Source organism: Gekko japonicus, unplaced genomic scaffold, assembly GCF_001447785.1.
Source record: "Gekko japonicus isolate JY-2015 unplaced genomic scaffold, Gekko_japonicus_V1.1 scaffold322, whole genome shotgun sequence".
Classification (NCBI taxonomy): domain Eukaryota; kingdom Metazoa; phylum Chordata; class Lepidosauria; order Squamata; family Gekkonidae; genus Gekko; species Gekko japonicus.
In genome coordinates, this window is record NW_015163616.1 from 794,755 (window position 1) to 812,259 (window position 17,505).

General features: G+C 46.4%; 1 protein-coding gene across 1 annotated transcript in view; it reads right to left on the reverse strand.

The window, feature by feature from the left end:
* The window catches only part of LOC107107165 (plexin-A2-like), a 552,061-nt gene that overhangs the window by 339,795 nt on the left and 194,761 nt on the right, over positions 1-17,505 (reverse strand). The window contains exon 3 of the mRNA XM_015407422.1: positions 9,504-9,638. Within this exon, the coding sequence (XP_015262908.1) occupies positions 9,504-9,638 (135 nt within the window). The remainder of the gene's footprint in view (positions 1-9,503; positions 9,639-17,505) is intronic.

Genomic DNA, 17,505 nt, shown 5'->3' on the forward strand with positions numbered 1-17,505 from the left:
GGATTTCCAGTAGGAAGGGTTTGGAAAGACCTCTCTGTACGTGGGATTCTGGAGAGCAGCTGACAGTAACAGTAGGCAATACTGAATCAATATTATGCAGTTTTATATATGAAACGAAGTGAAAATAAACAGAAGTGCCTCGTTACAAATCTGAAAACATCTATGATATAATATACCACCAAAATGCTTTTTATTATGATGCAACATGTTTGTAGAACGAGAACTTGTATGTTGTATAGACGGACACCTGTTCTTTATGAGGTGTGTTTTGGTGTTTTTGAAACTTTTCACACATCACCAATATTGAAAAATGTAATCTTTGCTTGCAACTGCTTTTACAGTCAAAAAAGGATGATCCTTTTTACTTTCCTCAGTTTTTTGAGTTAGCTACCAGGAGCCAGTTGTCAAAGCAGGTAAACATTACGATGCTGTGAAATCAAAGGTAAGCCACCACTACTACTATCGTTTTTGGGGAATACCCTCAGGGCCGTGGAGATCTCGAAGGGAAGGGCGGTATACTGGTAGTGGTCTTGCCCAATCATGAATCGTAGGTATTGTCTGTGCTCTACCCTGATGTTGATGTGAAAGTACGAATCTTGGAAATCGATTGTGGTCATCCAGACCCTCTCCTGCAGTAATGGAAGTACCTGGGAGAGAGTTGTCATTTGGAACTTGTGGTAGATGATGAACTGGTTGAGGGTGTGCAAGTTCATGATTGGCCAAAGTCCATCATCCTTCTTGGGTACCATAAAGTACTGGGAGTAGAATCCACATTCCCGCAAGTGTGGGGGTACTGGTTCTATGGCCTTCTTGAGCAGGATTGTCGATGGAGGAGTGGTGACAATCCCCATGGGGGAGGAAAAAGATGAATGAATTCTATTACATACCCCTGGGAGATGATTGACAGTACCCAGTTGTCTGTCATTATATGTCTCCGAGTTGCAAGACATTGGTGGAGAGGAATGTCGGTGGGATGGGTGGTAGGAGGTGGGATGGAGGCATTGAGAACACTCGAGTCAAAGACTCTGCTTGAGATTCTGTGGAGTCTTGGACTCAGTGGACTGTTGTAGCGCTTGGAATTTAGATTTTGGGTTTTAGGGTGTTCAACTGTTGATGTCCCAGCCTCCAGGACTGGTCAGGGGACATTCATACTCTTGTCCATCTCATGTAATACTGTGTCAGTTGTGGTGTGGAAGAGGCCAGCATCATTGAAAGGCAGGTCTTCTATGCAAGCTCTTGTATTGGGGTTCAAGGCTGTGGATCAGAGCCAAGAGTGCTGTCGGAGTGTCACGGCAGAGCTAAGGATTTTGGCGAAGGTGTCTAGTACATGCTTGGTGGAGTTAAGCTGCTGCTTGGTGAGCATCATGCCTTATTTTTGGATTTTCCTAGCCACTGTCTTCTTGTCTGCAGGAAGATTGGAAATGGTCTCAGAAATTTGTTCCTATAAGGAGTATTGATAATGACCTATGCATGACTGGTAGTTGGCATTCTTGATCCCTAATGTTGCCATGAAATAAAAACACCTACCAAAAGAATTCAATTTCTTCCCTTCCTTATCTGAAGGTGCAGAGTGGGTGTTTTTGCTTTTAGATGAGGAGTTTACCACCAAGGAGTTGGGCTTGGGATGTGAGAACAAGAATGCTGCTCCTGTCTCTTGAAACTTATACATGTGGTCTAGCCGTCTTGAGAATATGGGGGTAGACGCGGGTTTGCCCCATGGCTGTTTTGCAGCTTGTAGCATGACTATGGTAATGGGAAGGGCTACAGCTGTAGACGTGTCCAGCTGTACAATGTCAAAGACCATATCGGTCACATCTGCATGTGGCTGAACAATGGATAGACCTAGCGTGTGGGCCATCCTTTTTACTATGTCCCCATATGATTTCAAATCCTCCAATGCAAATATCACTAAGTCTTCAGTAGTGTGGGTAGGAGGTGATGGTTCCAACTCTAGGGTGTGATGCACTGCATCGTCATCATCAGAGTCCCATCCTTGGGCACTATGAATGGTGTTGGAAATGTCCGAGTCGGCCCACAAGGGAGTTACTGATGGGTTGGGGTTGAGAGATGTTGAGAGATGCTGATGGGACCATCAACATCAAAAGGGTTTGTTCTGTCAGAATCGATGACATGTTCTGTCAATCACAATGTGTAAGTATCGGTAAATCGGGTGCATCGACTGGTTTCTTGGTTATTGCTCAGTGGGGTGATCTTGAGCAGTAAGAAAGCATGGAGTGTTGATCCCAGTCTCGTAGTCCCCGCATCTGGAGCCACAGAAAGGGTGGAGGATAGGCACTGTACAGGTATTGGAATTGCCTCTGATCTCATGGCAGTGTTGGCAGTGCTTGCCATTGGGGTGGTTGAGCATCATGGATGGCACCTGGCTCTTGGTCTGGAGTGCCATGGTGCAAATTTCTATGAGCATCAAGCATTCAGTGGCGATGGATGCGAATGGGCACCGGTGGTGGAGAGCTGCTCATTGATCCCGACAAGGGGGAATGATGGTAGTGCCGCTGGGTGAGGTCAATCTCATCTACCTCAGACTCAGAGATGCTGAGGGGATGCGATGCAGCCTGGTGGGGTTTCAATACTGGGGAGTTCACCTGATCAGTTTGTTGTTGAGTCGGTGCCGACTGGATGGAGATCAGGTCCGGTGTACAGCCTCTGCATCTGGATGGTGAGGTATCGAGTCCTGTGTAGGGCTCTTGTCTCGATACTGTTGGTTAGAGCATGCCTCTTTGCCCTTGCCAAAATGTGGACCATCCCCTTTTTGTGTTTCTTTGCAGTAGGAAAATTTTATGGTCGAGTCCGGCATTTTCGATGTCAATGCCCTGGTGTTGTCTGGGGTCAAAGTCAAAGGTTTTGATGGGGTAGAGTGCCAAGCCAGGCCCAGCAGCTCGTCAGTTGATCCCTCAACCGTCACAGACTGGGTGGCCATTTTAGGTGGGGCCAAGGCCGATTCCATGAGTGCGGGTTGCAATCAAGCAGCTCTGTTTTTCCTGGTCTGCTTGGGAAACTTAGCGCAGTGGGGGCAAGTGTCTGTCTGGTGGGCTTCACCTAGGTACAGCAGGCACAGGGAGTGGTCATTGGTTGGAGCAGGTTTGTTCCCACAGCAGGAACATGTTTGAAGAACCACCACATAAATCGATGGGGTGTGGAATAGGAAAGATGGAATAAGGCTTTTTTTCAGAGAGAGAAAATGGAGCTAGATAGAAGGGAGAAGTTCACTGACTAGAGCAAGGAGAAACACGTCCTATTCACACAGTGGTCAGAAGCAATGTTCCCGCTAAGCTGTGGAGTCTTGTGAGCAAAAATTCTACTTTGTGAGCTACTGGCATTAAAGTTGTGAGCAGGCGATTTGGCTGCTGCATAAATTAGTGTGCTCTGGAGCCATCCTTCCTGAGCTAACACAAAAATCTGTGAGCCAGAGGCTAAAAAACTGTGAGCTAGCACACACTAACTCAGCTTAGAGGGAACACTGGTCAGAAGAGAACTGGCGAGATCTCTGTGCCCCACCCTGAGCATGTGCAGTGGAGTTCCTGGGTCTGTGCAGGGGAAAGGGTGCAAAAGCTGAGACCTCATTCTCATCTGCGACAGGAGTAGAATATAGTCTATCTGTTACAGTCAGGGTTCTGGATTATTTACATGGTGTTGGCACCCTTAAGCAACAGACTCTAGTGGACTGCAAAGGCTATAAATTTCCATCATAATAATTTTGGTGTTGCCATGTACAATCTGGTCCCTTTTTTTCAGAGGGACAGTTTATCACACTCATAAACAGGTTCAGAGCAAGGGCCATGCAGACAGTAAATACTACAGAATCAAAGAGCTGACGCTGCCTAGAAAGCAGTGACTCAGCCACACACTGTCTGCTTGAAATTTGGCTTGGAAGGGGTTAATCATGCTCCTCTTTCTTCCACAAAGAAGAAGAAGAGATTGGATTTATACCCCGCCCTTCACTACCTGAAGGAGTCTCAGAGCAGTTTACAATCTCCTTCCCCTCCCCCTCCCCACAACAGACACCTTGTGAGGTAGGTGCGGCTGAAAGAGCTCTTTCGAGAACTGTTCTTTCAAGAACAGCTCTAACAGAACTATGGCTTGCCCAAGGTCATCCAGCAGCTGCAAGTGGAGGAGGAGGGATCAAACCCAGTTCTCCCAGATTAGAGTCCACAGACTTAACCACTACACCAAACTGGCTCTCAACTGGAATGAATTTTAATTATCACTAGTATGTGTAAGAAACTAATGTGTTTTCTGTTCAGCACAACACATCACCTCCATAAATGTACATACTGTCTGAGTGAGTGACTCAGCATACTGGATACGGGTGGGGGCACTACATCACTCTACGTTGTATAAGTGTTATCTCTTTGAATGGGATTTCTCTTAACTTGGGAGCTGTCCTCTGACCCCTCCTCTCTCTGTGTGCTTTTTTTCTCCCCCATTCTTCACACGGCTCTTCATGGAGTAACATGTCTCTATAGGGCTCTCCTGTAGAAACAGAAAAGCGGCGGTGGCCATAACTTTTTAAAGAGCCCCGAAGGAGAGCTGGGGGAGCCAGAATGACCTCTCGCGCAAGAGGTGGAATTTGCTCCTACGCAGGGGTCTTGTTGTAGAAAAAGAGCTGCCGGAGCTCATTAGCATAACTCATTAGCATAACTTATTTGCATATGCCACGCCCCCTGACATCACCGGAAGTGACAGAAGGCCACACCCCCTGACATCACCGGAAGTGTGTCAGAAGGCCCGGCTACTTACCCTCCTGCTTCATCCTCATTCCCAAACGGAATGAGGATCGAAGCAGAGGGCAGGGTAAAGAAGGGGGCGGGGCTTCACCACGTGACCGCCCCGCCCCCTAGAGGTTCTCTTCCGGAGCTCCGTACCTGAGAGCTCCCCCCCGACTAGAGCCCTGCTCCTACGAGTCCAAGGCCACCACCCTGGGGCTCAGGGAGGTGGGAGAACATTTCACCCTGCCCCCCGTGGGCATCGCAGCTGCCGCTGAGAACAGCAATGGTTCCCATAACTTTTTAAGGATCCCCTAAGGAGAGCTGGGGGAGCCAGAATGACCTCTCGCGCGAGAGGTGGAATTTGCCCCTACGAGTCCAAGGCCACCACCCCGGGGCTCAGGGAGGCAGGGGAACCTTCCCCCCCCACGGTTGCCCAACTGATGGCTGGTGGGAGCAGGGGGCAGGGCTTATGTGCCCGCCCCATGGGCTCCTGACTGGCGGAGTGGTGCTCTGGTGTGCTCCGGCAGGAGCCGAGGCCTGCTTCCCACACTCCCAAGACCAGGTGCTTCATCAAGCAGTATTGTTTCATTTTGATGAGTTCAAATGGACAATCACATAAACTTTTACCACCAGAGATGCAATCAGGAACTACACCTGAACGTCTACTTTGCATGTAGAAGAAACCTCCAGTTCCTTTTGTCCAGTCCTGGGAACTCATCACCATGTTCCCAAAGTTACATTGTTTTACCACTGATAAATCCCATCAAGATATATCTAGTCTTTTGTCCCTTACCTGGGAACCCCTGGACACTCCCAGCCCAGCCATCCAGCACCTGGCTAATCTCATCAATGCTACTGTAAATCCAGACTCTGCCCCTCTGGGACTTCATTGGTCACACCTAGGTTTACTCCTCCTGGTGTCACACCCCCTTGTACCCCCTATTGCTCCAGAAAATATTTTGTCTCCACTTGAGACAAGCCCCCCAATGTCTATATCCATCCAAGCACATGGCCATCAAGGTGTGTCACTTTGAGGCAGCCTATGGTAGAGATGCACCCCCAAACTCCACAGTTTGGGTCCCCTCCCTTTTCAGAAATGGGCCCCTGCACGTCTGGATAGGTATAGTATTACCCCAACCTCCTCACCCCTCTATCTGTCTGCTAACTTCTTTTTGTTTCTTCTTGTGTGCTTGCAATCCTTGATTTGAGTGTAAATATCTAAAGTATTAATTTTTCATAATAAAACCCATTTCTTTTACAATCTGGACTGGGCGTTGACTCAACCAGGAGTCTTAACGGAACTACAGCCATAAACATTGATAGCAGATTCTTGCTACTGCCCCACCTCTCACTAGCTCTGCCTTTGACGCTAATTCCCTATTCAAACTAAAGGCAAGGATATCTTTCCTATATAATAATTCTGTTTTGGAGTGGCAAGATTCGATGTACTCCCAAATCAATTGGTTGATTGAACTGCCAATAAGAAGGTGTCCCCATCCACTGGCTGCATTGCCTGAGGCCCGCCCACAGCAGCAGCGCTGGCCACAAATTTCCTCAGAAGACAGTTGCTTCCCCTCCCAAAAGGACCTTGGCAGCTCACAAGCCAGGCATTGAGCACCAAAGCTGCCAACTGGAACAACAGAAGCGAGTCTGGAGCCCTCACCGGATGGAGACAAACGCCTCTGCAGTGGGCCCAGCGGATCCCATTGTTAAGAAGCCGCACAATGAGCTTCTGCAGACCGGCTACACACCAAGGCCAGTGGCCCGTCTGTTTCTCCAACCACCACCAGCTCGAGTCGCATTGGAAAACCCTGCTTCCTCCATGCCTGGATCCTGCTCTTCCTCCCTCCCTCCAAGGGGCTCAGGGGCAGAGCCGCCCACCCTCCCCCACTCCGCTTTGGGCCCCGCACCTGCCACAGAGAGAGCCGAGCTGGGGGTGCCGGCCCTTGCCCAGTAGCCCCACCACGCCCTCACCCAGCAGGCTGTGGAAGGCCGGCAGGTCTCCCTCCTGCCCCAGCAGCGCACAGCCCTTCTCAGCACCCCCTTGCAAGCACCTCACCATGGCACCCTCACACACTAGCCCCGCCATGGTGCTCCATGCCAAGGCAGCCCCATCCCCTCATGGCTGGCGCCCGCCCAGCCCCAAAAGTGCAACACTTGGCCCCTTTCAGTCCTGCCACCGCCGCCACTTGGAAAGGGCAGTGGGGCCCCAGGAATCGTGTGCTCCCCACTCTGGCTGGCAGGTTCTGGCTTCAAGGCCATTCACAGCCCGAGACTGCCGCCACTTCGCCCCTGGAGCACTCCCTGCTGTGCGGGCACTCCTCCTCCTCGGAGCAGGCAGCTAGGAAGGGTCATCGCACCTAACCGGGCAGTTCTCATTGGTCTCCCCTGTCCTGGGCTCTTCTTCCGCTGCTGCTGCTTGCCAGAAAGCCACCGGCTCACTCAGAAGAGGCTGAGCCTGGCTTGAGGTAGAGGTGGCAGCTCTGCAGGCATGCTGCAGCTGGGGAGATCCTGTGCGGCATCCCCAGGTGCCTCTCACCTCACCCGGGGGTAAGCAAACCAAGCCCATCGTGGCGGGCTCTGCCATCGTCCTCCACATCTCCCCACACCCCAGGCTGCCTGCGCCCCCGCCCCATGACGGGAGAGAGAGAGGAGGGAGCCAGCCAGCTGGCGGCCTCCCTGGTTGGTCCACGGCCTCATCTAGAGCTTGTTGTATTGTTTTTACAACGAGCCTGGATCCTAGTTATTTAATAAAGCTGGTTGGGGTAACACTTGTGATAGGGAAATTACTCCTTAAATCAGGCTTCTCTTGCTCCTTTCAGCTACAACCTGAATGGGAACTGAATCTACTTGAATAAACATATGTTTTACATTTGCAATATATTTCTTGGGGAAATTATGTACTGCACTCAATATCATCCTTCCATGACTGGGCAAACTCTGCTATATTAACCAAATATCCCAATACATACTTATACTTAAATTCCATCAAAATTGGGACTGAACTGGCTAAAGTGTGAATATGCATGGTGCATCACCACACATGTCTGTTCCAGATGCCTATAGGAAGTGCCACAAAGGAAGCACTGATAGGCCTTGCACAAGGGAGAAATCTACTTCACGAATAAACAGCTCAGGAATCACTAGGAAAAACAGGGAACAGATATATTCTGGAAAAGAACACTGAAATTATGCCTGATCATCAGAGAAAGAACAAACATGAGAAATATGATCATATGTTATGAAGCAAGCTATTATCATGGCAGGAAATACAGAGTTTTCAATAGAATCCACGGATGTTTTGCCATGGATTTCAATCAACTGGAGGCTGAACTGATTCTACATGAAATCTTGGACCAAACCTACCAAGAATTGCAAATTTTTGAGCAGTCAGTGGATAAAACATCAGAATCTCTGGGGCTCCCTCACAATAATGTTATTATGCAATGCCACTACTGGTAGACTCCCCACCACCGCCCCCATTATGGTCATAGCAAAACACTGAAAGAGTGGTCGTTTCATGTATAGTTCTATATGTCAAACATTTTTAAAATGTAAGTAATCAAGAAGACAATAAGAATGTGAGTACCTTCAGAGAATTCAAAAGCCACTAACTTTGCCTATAGGCCTAGGACCAGATTGCAGGAGTCTTATAAATGGATTGTCAAAGTGAGAAATGACACAGTTAGATCCAGTGATTTTGGGACACAAAGACTGTGGGATGTTCCCTGTTCTCTCCTTCCATCTGGAGCCATTTCTGATCCTGGGGAAGTTTATTCCCATGGTCAAGGGACTTGCATGTATCAACAGCCACACCGGTGGGGCAGCTGTAGTGGGAAGGGGGTGAAATCATTTTTTTTCTTTTCCCTCTTGTCAATGTCATACAAGAGGCAAAAAGGGCAATCTCATTCCCTTTCCCCCTCCCACTACAGCCACCCAACTGGTGCAGCTATTAGTACATGTAAGTCCCTCAAACCTGGGAATAAATTGTCCTGGGAGTGGAAATGGTTCTGGCGGGGTGGGAAAGATCCTGGACTGTCAGTGCTTTCTGGTGTTGGTTTATGGGATCCAAGCCTGTATTTGTTAATGTCCCACAGTTACCAAATCTTGTTCAGTTTAAAAACCATTCTTTTCTGCTCTCTGTGTTGTATTAAAAACATTGAGAATGGCCATATGGAACAGAATTCACCCTATTATGATAGGGGAAGGTGGGACAAGATAACTGGGGATAGGATTTTCAGTATGTTTATATTGCTTAACAAGGATGAGACAGACATGTAGGAAAACAGCATCTTGATTTTTCTTGAACGCAGACTGCCTGATGTCAACGTTTGTTGCCAATTGCATATGTTACAATCTTACAGTTTCATGGTCTCTTTTAGAAACAAAACCTATTGAAATCCAGAAAAGCCAAACTAAACAACAAAGGACAATCCTATGAAAATATCACCTGCTGCCAAACACATGGAAAGGGAGGAATGGATGAGGTTTTTGCTTGAGAGGTGCTTTGCTTAATAGACCAAAGTCCAAATCCCCAAACCATATTTCATTCTTGGTGGCTCTGTCCAATTCTCATTTCTTAAAGACAATGGAGTGCCAGTGAGAAGGAACGTTTCCTCTTCCCTGGGGCACAGATGGTTTGTCTGTGGCCAGACACAGTTAAAAATAAAGCCTCCACTGGCACTATCCATATCTGAAGCAAAGGCTAACTCAGAGAACAGTTCACAGTATGCAGCACGCTTTCTGCAGAGGGCCTAGTTTAAAAGTGGAGCTTACCTGTCTTTCTGACATCACATAGAGGTAATTATGATCTGTGGAAAAGGCCATGTCACGAAGGATAGGACTTCCGTCCTTGAAAATTGGCACCACTTCATACTGAATACCACCATGGGGAGGCCCATCTGCTCGAATCTGGAAGAAAGACAGACAGACTACAGGTCACTAAATGTAAGAAAAAAACAGAAGCAAATGTTGACTAAGTGACCATACATTAGAAATTAAGTCAAGACCAGTTTGATATCTAGCACGTTTGAATGAATTCTAATGAAAAAATGTTATGAATAGAGAAGTGAAGGCCTGAGGAAGACTGGGAGCAGAAACATTCAGGGATTTTTTTTTTCCCTGGGGGGACCTCCTGGCAGGATGGTGGTGACTGGTGGCCAATGGGATTTCTGGAGGAGGCTGCTGGGATATGTAGTATAGTGTGGGGCAAGTGTTTTTAAAACTGCTTTGGAAGTTTTAAAAAGAAAAACAGTTTTGAGCAGCTCTCGTGAGGGGGGAGGGGAAAGAGAGGGATGTCTGTAAAATGTCTGTAAAAAAAAATAAATGCACATGCTTCATAGCCATGGTGCGAATATGCAGATATATGCACCTCAAAAAAAAGGGGGGGAAAGAGCCAAAACCAGAAGGGAACATTCAGACTTCCCAAATGATTTGAGAGTGCAATGGATTTAGCAGACTTCCAGAGCTGTAGAGTGGGACCGCTGACACTAGGAAGGATTGGACTTTCCCTGGTGTCAAATAACTCCAATTCGAAGACTGGTGAGAAGAGGGTGCTGATGACTGGGGAATGTGAGACAGATGTTGCTGTCTGATTGTGCCTTTGAAATCTGGAAGGGAATAGCAACAACACCAGATCAAATGGCTCGTCTGATCACAGCCATTGTCTACAATTAATGAATGTGTTATAATGTGTATGATGACAACACAATATTTTAAAAATATTTTAATTGCTTTTATTCTCTACACACTACAGGGAATAAGGGTAAGGGATCTTCTAAACTAAAATACAGAGTTAGCAAGGATCATATAATGGTCTATACATCAATTTCTTGGTGTTTCTCTAATATTTAGGGTTCAAACAACCCTAACAAGCAAACTAGTTCAAACAAATACAAGCATAGTTAGTCAGTGGATGCATCTTAGTATTTCGATAAAAAATAAAAAAGAAGTCATACATTCAGAGTTAAGCTATTTATCGGCTTTCTTTCCTCTACGTTTTTATCAAAGGTTAGCTTAATTTTAAGAGGCTTAGGAGCTGCTTCTCCTAATTCTGATTCAGAGTCCAGAGTTCCTTCTGAAGAGCTACTCGATGAGCTATCAGTGCTTCCCAATCTTAGGGAAGTCTGTGGTTACTTCCGGTCTGGAGACTGGAGTCGTTGAGCTGGTAGTTCCTGAAGAAGGCTTTGCCCTGGATGCCATTTTTTCAGCCCAAAGTGACATGTTTACATTAAAAGGAAAAGTTCTTTGAAGTCTCTGAAGATCTGTAAGTTACAGTTTTCTTACTAGTCTGCACACCTCTCGACTAGTTTATCCTTCTCCCGTCATAGCTGTCTCTTTGCCCCTCATTTTCTTCTTTTTATAGGGTATTCTTTCCAGGGTAGAATTAACTCCTCCCCCTCACTACTTCTAAGGCTTCAGGGCAGCTTTGCGGTTCGTGCTTAATTGCTTGCTTTGTTAAAATGAGTATTTCACTCACGCTTTACTCCGTGGTTTGATTCAGAATGTAGGGAATATCTCCCTTCACCCGATCGCTTGCACGCTTGCTCCGGCGTGCGTCTTTGATGCCATGGCTGGTCTTGTGGCATCGAGACCTATCGGGGCAAAGAGGAGCCTTAATCCTTCGGCTGTCACCTCAGGAGAGGCACCCCTCATGCCCTAGGCTATGAGCCCCCTCCGAGGGCTCTGGGGGTCCCCGGAATCATCCAGGACCCCTCCTGTCCAGCACAATAACGGGCCACTCTGATCGGAGCTGAGATGGAGCACACCTGCCAGCAAGTTGCCAAAACTGGAAACCCTGATAATACAATATTTTCAACGTTACCAAGTTTAAATTGCTATCCAGATATCCTATTCTGACTGTATGGGATTGATTGTGTTCAAACAATACTCTTTGCTACAATGTTTGTGATTTCTTTTTTCAACTGCTATTTTTCCTACCTCTCAGATAAACTTGACATAGATACATGTGCTCAGATGACATGCGATGCAGCAGCTCATCTCTCTCTCTCTCTCTCTCTCTCTCTCTCTCTCTCTCTCTCTCTCATATGTCTTGGCTATATTCACAGTTTTGTGTGCAGAACTTTTATTTAAAAATATCTATTGCTCACACTAATAAAGACTGAAAACAGATGCCTGACACCAGTTCAGGACTGTAGTTATCACCTTCCAAGACAACAGGCTATATAAGCCTTTTAAGTCTAAGACTTAGACTATTTATTTTAACCGCAGTATGTTTTAGCTATGTGTACACCCTAATAAACATTTGTATTTTATATAATATAGTTGTTAGCTTGACCCTCTTAGTTCACAGCTGATTTTGGTTTGAGTTTCCCCTCCTCCCCCTTTTTTCAGTTTCTATATTTTCCAAACACCATCAAAGTGATTTAGGAATCCCAAATAACAACATCAAAGAAAGCAAACAATTTAATTTTTTTAAAGAATGACATCCTTCCATCAGTTGTATTCTTGAATGTCACAGCCTAAATGGCTGACTTGATCATCAAGTACATAATTGCTCCATGCATTGTTTAGTTAGAACTGGAATGGTGCTTTTATAAATCAGGAGACAGCATGGTATAGTGGTTAAAGTATTGGACTAGGATTGGGGAGGCTCAGAGTCAAATCCCTACTCAGCCATGGAAGGCTGAGGGGTGACCTTGGGCCAGTCACACACTTTCAGCCTAGTCTACCTCACAGGGTTGTTGGGAGGATAAAATTGAAGAGAGAAAAATGACATAAGCTGTTTTGGGTTCCCATTAGAGAGAAAGGCAGGATATAAATAGTTAATGAACAAATAAATCTAACTCAAAGGAGCCTAAATTGCATTGTGTTAATGAGACAACACCACAGAACTAATAGAGAAGATAAACTCCTATATCTGCTTTAACACTCGTATATCTGCTGTAACAGTGTATTTCTCTATACAAAAACATTAGACATCAAGTAGATGCATTCTAACCAGTGTTCCCTCTAAGCTGAGTTAGTGTGAGCTAGCTCATATATTTTTAGCCTCCAGCTCACACATTTTTGTCTTAGCTCAGGAAGGATGGCTCCAGAGCAAACTAATTCATGCAGCAGCCAAATCAGCTGCTCACAACTTTAATGCCAGTAGCTCACAAAGTAGAATTTTTGCTCACAAGACTCCACAGCTTAGAGGAAACATCTTTTTAACTGACATGCCAGCTTTCTATGTTAAGGGAGGGGGCAAAAGGACATAACATTCAGATATGTGAGTCACCACCTGCAGCCTAAAGTGGTATAATCCTGGACGGAGTTATATGAGAGTGATCCTAACACCACAAAAAATGAGGCTGCCCAGCTTGGGCAGAATATCTGGGAACTATTCAGGAAGCAAATTATCAGTGATTTAATTTATTATTATACCATGAGGAATGTCATTTGTTTTTTCTGCTTCAGGCACACAGCCTCTGCACTGGAGTCTAACATCAAATAAAATGATTGCATATTTTTACCTGATACGGATGTTTCATTGCCTCCAAAAGTCTGAGGATTCTAGCAAACACACGCACACTCAGACACACACACAAAACAAGAGCTCTAGGCGGATAAATGAGGTGGATATTTGGCTGATTCCATATGAATGCCTCCTGGTCTGTTGGTATTGGTGATATTTTAGGCTTGATTATGCAAATCTCTCCCCCTGCAGAAAAACTCTGCTCAGATTGTAAGAGACCTCACTGCTCGCAGTGGGAAACACAACTGCTTGAAAACATCCCAGTCTCTTTCCAAATGTTAATAATTGATGGCCTTGGGGAAGAGAAGGGGAGGGATAAACAAACAATTTACATTGTATTTCCCCCACCAGGATTTGCATATTTGAGTAGCCATTTGATTACAACATGGTGTCTACATAACACCAAGCTGCAAACATTGGCAAGTCAGGCTGAGAGATTAGACCAGCCATGTGAACCAAGGGCTCCCGGAACCTGCCTGATGCCCTAGTGACACTCAGTGACAGAGATGCTGTTGCTTGCTGGCCAGAAAACTGCTGTGAATAAAGGGATTCCTCAAAGCACTTGCATGCACTGTCATGGTAGGAACATGGGGTTGTTGGAGGGTTTAATGGGGGGGGAGCTGCTGTCACAAAGTAGTAGTCTGCTATAAACAGCCTCATGCCTGGCTGTCACAGGTCATCCTATCTTGCTGCTCAGTCACTCAATTTCTGGTTCCTGTACTAGGCATGAAAGCTTGAGAAATATTAGGGAGGGTTGCACTTACAGGGGATAAAGAGATGAAGATAATTAGAATATTTACAGCACAACTTACTTTCTTCATTGGCAAGAAATGCAAAATAATGCCCTTTATAAAACATAGATATGGCTAGACTGAAAGGAAAACATGCTGTGTGTTTCATCACATAGGACAAGCAGGACTGCACTCATTCCACAAGCCCCATAAACATCCCAGCTTAGTCCACAGCTCTCAGGAAAGCAGGCTGCTCTGTCCCCAAGCCCTGCATACTTACTCCCAGCAGCAACCCTCTTCGTCACCCATCATTAAACCAGCTGTTTAAAGCCGTTGTCAAGCCAACAGACTACAAAGTCTTTCCATTAAAATGTCTGATTGGAATTTAATTAATCCTCGCAGGCCAGCTGGCAATGGGTTGCTGGGTCTGTGATAGTGGCATTTCTTCATGAAGTTACAGTGAGGACACTTTGGTCCTTTCTCTTCCTTGAGCAAATAACCAAGAATCCCCAATAATTACATACAAACACAGACACAGACACCCATATACACCATTCAGCTTGGAAGAGATGCTACAGACTCTTTGTTACAACTCCAGCAACATCTGTTAGAATTGGACTTTCATCTTTCATTGTATTATATACAGCACCTGGTACATAAGTGGCTCCTCCCTTATTCCATGAGTGCCTGAAGACCAGGACATGCCCATAAGGCATAGTCCGCACCTGGAATAAAGGTACTTCTGAGCAGGATTTGCACCTGGCTCTCACATGCAATTTTTATATATAACAAGAGGTCATTTCGGGGGGGGACACACGGGGGAATGCAGTTCCCCCGGGTGAGGTGCAGGTGGGCGGGGCACACAATGAAGCCCCGCCCCATGCTTCTGGCCGCCCCGCTTCCAGCCCTCATTCAGCCAGGAGGAGACAGGAGAAGAGGGAGGGTAAGTTGCTTCCTCCCCGCCTCTCCCCAACCCTGCCTGCCTGGGGCCAGGGAGGGCCTTGGCGGGGCTTCCTCGCACTTCCGCCGGCCTTGCAGGTCCACCGCCGGGCCCCTGATGTCAGGGGGTGTGGCATATGCTAATGAGTTATGCTAATGAGTTCCCCTAGCTCTTTTTCTACGAAATGACCCCTGTATATAACTTTTATATTTCTTTCCTCTTTAAATATACAAAAAGTAATAATATATCAGATCAAAGGTCCATTGCTCTTTGATGCTGGAGAGGCTTCTTAGGCATGCTTTTATTCAGTGTAGGGAGGGGTAACTCTCAGGTGTCCTCAGTTTCTGTACCTGGCCTCCCTTTGTTGATGCAAGGGCTGGGAAGGTAGAACAATGTTATCAGGGAGCAACTGCCCCCTCCCCGGCCTCAATTTTTATATCAGGTATTGCTGCCTTACTGCACTGCATTTATTACCCCGCTACTTGGAAAGGAAGGTAGCTACAGTGAAAAGAAGGCTGCAGATCTGAAAAGGGCTGAGTGCGGAATATATGTTCATCATACATATAGGGAGATGAAGGTGCAGGTAGCCATGGCTCTCCAAGTTATCTGATTATAGATGCCTTCATTAACTTGGTTCCAAGCACTCTTCACTAACCATTTATCAGTTTCTAATAGAGTCAGAAAGAACTAGAACCACTGCACAGGTGCTCTATCAAACGTTGGCCTCATTGCATGGGAAAAGGCAAAACTCTGGAAGGCAGAAACAGTTCAAGCTAAGAGGATAGAGAAGAAGTCCTGCCCTGGGACTCAGCTGTGATGCTGAGGAGTCTCCTGGGATGGAAGAAGCTTGTTTCCTCAATCAATGTTGATGTGTGTGTTTGCAAATACAGCTTGAAAAGAGCCTAACAACATAATCTGCAAATCCAAATATCAGTGCCAACTCAGAGCATTCAAGGCCAGCAAAACACTTGCACGTGACCAAGTAGAATGCATTCTGATTCGAAAAATTTCAGTTCTTCAAAGGCATCATGGAGATTTGTCTGGCTAATACCCCTACAATGCCGACTGCAGGCATAAGCTCTGCATTATCTTAAGAGATTAGCAAAATACCATATTGTGTCATGTATATGTTGCATAGTAGCACCCCGGTGATACTGTCTGATCCATTCAAGGCTCTGATGTAACACAGAAGCCTCCACTTGCTTATTGTACCAATTCTTCTATTCAATATTTTACTCACCATCACAACTGTCATTGTAACTAAGCTATGATGGGTCTGCATCTCCTTCCAGTTCCTCTCTGCAGGCTCTCATTAAAGGGTGTTAAAGACTCTTCGTGGGAACTTTCCATGATTAAATTACCTGTCTTTTTTCATTATGAATTCTTCAGTGAGACAGAATCTCAAGACAAAGTGTTTGGCGCCAGAAAAATAGCCGAATAAGTCCTTGCATACCAAGCTTCAAATTCTGAAACAGCAAAATCTGCTTTTGTTAACTCCCAGAGAAGCTCACAATCCTTTCTCTTTCCCCTATGTTCAGAAGTGCGGGGAGGGGGAATGGTACACAGATGTAGGAGCCCTCACACCTTTTAAAGAGTCCCACTGCTGTCTTCAGCGACCTTCAACATATGCCCCTTATTTCAGCAGCTTCTTCCCTTCCCCATGAAGCTACAAATATGCCAATCAACTTTCTCCACTCAAAATGAATAGTTTAATTAACAGAGCTCAATGTATACGTGTTAAGGTTTGCTGGAAAGAACCTCCTTTCCTCACAGATCCTCCCTAGCTGAGAAAGAGCAGTCATCCATGATGCCGAACTTAGTGCGGACACCCAATCGGCATAGCCTGCTGCAGCCCAGAACTTCAGCCATTTCCTCCATTGCCAGCCTCCGTGTGAGGACTGGAGATCACCCAGAATTACAACTGTTGTTCAAGCGACAAAGATCAGTTCCCCTGGATAAAACGGCTGTTTTGGAGGGTTGAGTCTATGGCATCATACCCTGCTGAGGCTGCTTGCCTCCCCAAGCCTCACTGTCCCAAGGCTCCACCCCCAAATCTTCAGGAATTTCCCAACCTGGAGCTGGCAGCCCTAAGGTGAATTGGGGGGAGAGGAAGCAGGTGGGTGGCTAGGAGCACTGCCTACCACTGCTGCTGCTGCTCTGCGGAGTGGGGGAGGAAGCAGGCAGGAGGCTGGGAGAGTGATGCGGGCGGAAAGAATGAATGATGGGGTGGGGGCAGAAAGAGAGAGAAAGAGTGATGAAGTGGGGAGGCAGAAAAACAAAGAGAAAGATGACAGGTCAGAAAGAGAGGAAGTCACAAGCATGGAGGAGAAATAGAGAGTAAGAAAAGGGGGGCAGAGGGGAGAAATAGTGTGAGAGAAGTAGGAGGTGAGGAGAGGAAGCAATTGTGTGATGAATGAGATAACCATCACGCAAGTTTCTTGCGGGTCTCCACTTATCTATATAGTAATAGCCAAGGGTCCCCTCTGCGTGTGAATACTTATTCCCGCAGATCTGGGTCACATAGGGGGCAAGGAGATATTTCAGCACACTTGGCTTGTGATTGGCTTGGGGGGGGAAGGGAAAGATGAGGGGATTTGTTTGGGGGGGGGGAAGAAGGGGGATGGCTTTTGT